Source organism: Urtica dioica, chromosome 6, assembly GCF_054948205.1.
Source record: "Urtica dioica subsp. dioica isolate 48M chromosome 6, U.dioica_male_clone48M_v1_H2, whole genome shotgun sequence".
Taxonomy (NCBI): Eukaryota; Viridiplantae; Streptophyta; class Magnoliopsida; order Rosales; family Urticaceae; genus Urtica; species Urtica dioica.
The window spans coordinates 36293985-36298330 of NC_142761.1; the positions used below are offsets into that span (position 1 = coordinate 36293985).

General features: G+C 43.7%; 1 protein-coding gene across 1 annotated transcript; it reads left to right on the forward strand.

Annotated features, from left to right (window-relative positions):
* Positions 1-2792: 2792 nt before the first annotated feature.
* On the forward strand, positions 2793-3862 carry LOC149393838 (uncharacterized). Its single transcript, XM_089618183.1, has 2 exons — positions 2793-3323; positions 3710-3862. Exons 1-2 carry the CDS (start codon positions 2793-2795, stop codon positions 3860-3862), a joined length of 684 nt encoding a protein of 227 aa, XP_089474309.1.
* The last annotated feature ends 484 nt before the right edge of the window (positions 3863-4346 follow it).

A 4346-nucleotide genomic window follows, 5' to 3' on the forward strand; every position in this document is an offset into this window, starting at 1 on the left:
GAGGAAAGGCCGCAAAGAGCCTCATTTCATAAGTAAATGACTCATCATTAATGCATAGCCAAGATGTCAATACATGGAGCTTGACTAGCCACCTTGTAAAAAAGTTTGATCACTCGCATCATTTCGCAGGGCCTCGAGGGAGGATTACTAGAGATTGAGTCTAACTATGTAACCAACCAAATAGTCCAAAAGATCGAATTTGAAAAATAATCCACCGAGGGGAGGCCTTGTCTCATTGTCTCACTCTCAGACGTAGCTCTTCGAGCAATGATTAGAGCAAAGCGCCGTTGAGTACTCTCATTTAAGAGAGGGCCATAAGGGTGACTCTTAGTTTGGCGAAAATTTCACTTTTCATGAGTGTTGGGGATCGTGGGTTACAAACAACAAGTATAACCCTCCGACTTAGTTTTTAGAGTTTGTACATCGTCTCTTATAAATTCCGGAAACACATTTCCTAGCGTATAGAGCGACAGCGTGGAATTCTAGAAATTAAACCTAAGATCGTCATGTTTCTAGGAAGAGCAGTGTTAGTGCATAAAGTGTTGTCAATGGTGCCCAAAAGAAGATTTCTAGCCTTTACTTTTGTACATATGATGTAATAAAGTCTCACGAAGACTCTTGCTTGTAATTGCTTATTCATTAATAAAAAGTTGAAACGTTCATTCATTCTTCCTTGTCTATTTGAAGCTTTATGATAAAACATTAGTCTTTAGTCCATAAACAAACTTAACAACTTACGAAAAGATAAATGTAGATTTACATGAACAAACTCGTCGTAGTTTGCTTAAAATGATATATTCGCAATCTAAGGGTCGAAGGTCTATTGACCTCAGTACGATTGTTAGGAGAATCTATGATGTCTGGTTATAGGGCATTGAGAGTTGGAGACTCTGTAGTTCTTCTAGATATCTTCCGAAGGTACTGAATTGACTTGTGCACTTCTAGAGACAAAATAAGAACAAACCATTTAACCTCTTATGTCTCTAAGTGTCACTACGTATGAATTGCATCGTACTTACCTTAATCCTGAAATGAGACATGCCATTTCACAACTTACGTATTCTCATTTGACAAGCACACCTCCTAAGGCCTTCCAACTACTACAAATACCCCCTCTCATTGAGGGGGAAGCCATCCTATTCATTCTCAAGAAACTTGAGACTTTTCTCTGCTTCTCTGGATGCCATCCTTGGCCTGAAGCGGATTCTCCTCGATTTCTCGTTCTCAGAGATTCCAAAGCGCTCCCGGGGACTCCCGAGCGCCGCCTCTCTCGATCGATCGACTAATCTCGAGCCCACGAGTGCTCTGGCGGTTTTCAACTGAAAATCGCCTACGCGTCTAGCACACTAGACGCATCCACCATTTCTGACAAGAAATTGCCTACGCGTCCTACATTTCTGACTGGAAATCGCGTACGCGTCCGGAATCTCCGCCACGACAAGGAACTCTTGACTTAGAGTCTTCCACGTCTCCAAAAGAGAGAAAACACACATTCTCTCTCGGGTCACTCGATCCCAGAGTTCTGAGACATCGTCGAGGACACCTCCACGCTCCTTCTCCTCTATCGAGCACACCCTCCAGGCTCCGCGCCTCATACTGCGTTACATACGCCCTGAACTACGTTCTGACCTGATCCCATATACGGGTACGTAGGCAGCCGACACAAAAGGCACGGTCACTCCCCCTCCTCACCCCTTCTCTCCTCTGAGAAGTGGGTTGATGTGACAAAACCTAGCTCGAGACTTTCGAGTTCACACTTTTGGCCCGGGTGCGATCACTTGGTCCGGCCTTGGATCGAACCGCCCGAGGTATATAATAGTTGTTCGTTTTCGTGCGACAACAGACGGGGTGTCATCAAAACAAGGGGTGGGGGTAGGAATCCACCTAACATCCCCCCACGGAGAAATAATTGAACAATCATTTAAATCAACTTCAACGCATCTAACAACGAAGCCGAATATGAAGCGTTAATAGCTGGGATACGATTAGTCACAGCCGTCGAAGCAAAGCAAGTCCAAGCTTTCTACGATTCGCAACTCGTATCTAATCAATATTTTGGTGAATACGAAGTGCGAGAAGAGCGAATGGAAGCCTATCTGAAGGTCGTAAAAGACCTCACGGTGCAGTTCAAAGAATTCACTCTGACACGAATCCCTCGAGGTGAAAATACTTCTGCATACGCTTTAACCGGATTGGCATCCACTTCGGATCCAGACCTGAGAAGAGTTATATCAGTCAAGACAATCAAACAACCTTCTATAGCTACCACTGTTACGGCAGTAATAACTACAGAATGGGGGATTAGAGAGATGAAATCATGCATTACATCACCACTGGTATAACCCCGACTGAAAAAATGGCCAAACGCAAGCTCGTACTACGAAGTGCAAGATTTTGCATTATAAGCGGAATTATGTTCAAAAGATGCATCGGATTGGCCGAGTCTAAACAAATCCTCGAAGACGTACACGAGGGGGAATACGAAAACCATGCAGGTGGGAGACACTCGCCATAAAAATAAAATGACATGGCTACTTTTGGCCCACAATGTGAGCCGATTGTGAGGCACACTCACGTCACTGTGACCGGTGCCAACGACACGCCCCTAACATAAAATGACTCGTGAAAGTGATGTACTCCATTTCGGCTACATACCTATTCATGAAGTAGTCTATGGACATTGCGGGACCAATTCCAGTCGCCCAGGTGGACTAAGATTCCTCTTAATCTTGACAGATTATTTTTCTAAATGGATGTAAGCAGACACCTTCATCTTAGTAAAAGACGTTGACATGGAGGCCTTCATCTGGCAAAACATAATCTGTCAGCATGGGACGCCTCACGAAATCGTGGCGGACAGTGGCTCACAATTTATATCTAAGAGACTAAGGAAGTTTTGCTACAACAACAACGTTGAACTGAGGATCTTAACACCACGGTATCCTCAAGGAAACGGACATGCTGAAGCAGTAAACAAGACCATTGTGAACTCCATCAAGAAAAGGCTGACGGCTAAAAAAGGACGATGGGCTGAAGAGCTATCAGGCGTGCTCTGGGCCTATCGGACTAGCCCACAGAGGCCGACCGGGGAAACCCCATTTTCCCTAACACATGGAATCGAATCAGTTATCTCGATCGAACACCAGGTTCAGACTCTTAGAACGATGCACGCCCATGAAGATGAGGAAAAGAACATCCAGTCACTATGTGACACCTTGGATTTCATAGACAAAAAACGAGAGCTAGCGTTAACACGAATATCACAATACAAATGGTCTATCGCTAGATTCTATAACAAGAACGTCAATCCAAGGAAGTTCGAGGTAGAATACATAGTTCTCTGAAAAATCTTCAAAAACACTACCGAGGCAAACGTCGGAAAACTAATAGCGAACTGGGAAGGCCCCTATAGGGTCACCAAAGTAGCACACCCTTGGGTCTATGAACTCGATATGCACAATGGAGTCCTAGTATGTGATGAAGCAGTCACCAAGGCAATGGTACCTTAAATTTGACCAGTTCATGATCACAAATGGTTTTTCCATATGTGATTATGACTGGTGTGTGTATTTGAAGAAACTTGGTGACGATCATCTCTATCTGCTCCTATATGTAGATGATATGCTTCTTATCAGTCCCAACAAAGAAGAAATAAAGAAATTGAAAGGTCGGTTGAGTTCAATTTTTCAGATGAAGGATCTTGGTGCAGCTCAAGCTCCTTCAGAGACAATACCTGTCCAAGGTGGTGAACAAGTTTGACATGGAATCAGTTAAGGCTGTGTCTACACCTCTGGCACATCATTTCAAGCTCAACTCTTCTCGGAAACCTACCACAGAAGAAGACAAAGCCAAGATGGAATGAGTACCCTGTGCTAGTGCAGTTGGCAGTCTCATGTACTCCATGATCTACTCAAGACCATATCTTGCTCATGCTGTGAGTGTTGTCAGCAGATACATGTCAGAACCAGTGAAGGAGCATTGGAATGCAGTCAAGTGAATTCTCAGATACTTGAGAGGATCTCTTGAAACTGGTTTGATGTATGAAAGGAATGGTAACACTTAAGTTAAGGTAGAAGGGTATGTTGATTCAGATTATGCAAGAAATATAGATTCAAGGAAGTCCCTGACAGGGTATATCTTCACAATTTGTGGTGGCGCCGTGATTTGGAAATCATCACTTCAATCAGTGGTTGCCTTGTCCACCACTGAGGCTAAATACATGGGCATTATTGAGGCTATTAAAGAGGCCATTTAAATGAAGGGGTTATCGAAGTGGGGTTCCCACAAGATCAAGTGGTAGTTCATTGTGACAGTCAAAGTGCTATTCACTTGTCTAAACACTAGGT

Bases quoted from the DNA above. Each gene is read 5' to 3' on its own strand.
- LOC149393838 (XM_089618183.1), top strand. From the start codon at position 2,793: ATGGAGGCCTTCATCTGGCAAAACATAATCTGTCAGCATGGGACGCCT. The intron at 3,324-3,709 runs GTAGAATACATA...ATCTTGGTGCAG, and splicing joins TCAATCCAAGGAAGTTCGAG to CTCAAGCTCCTTCAGAGACA.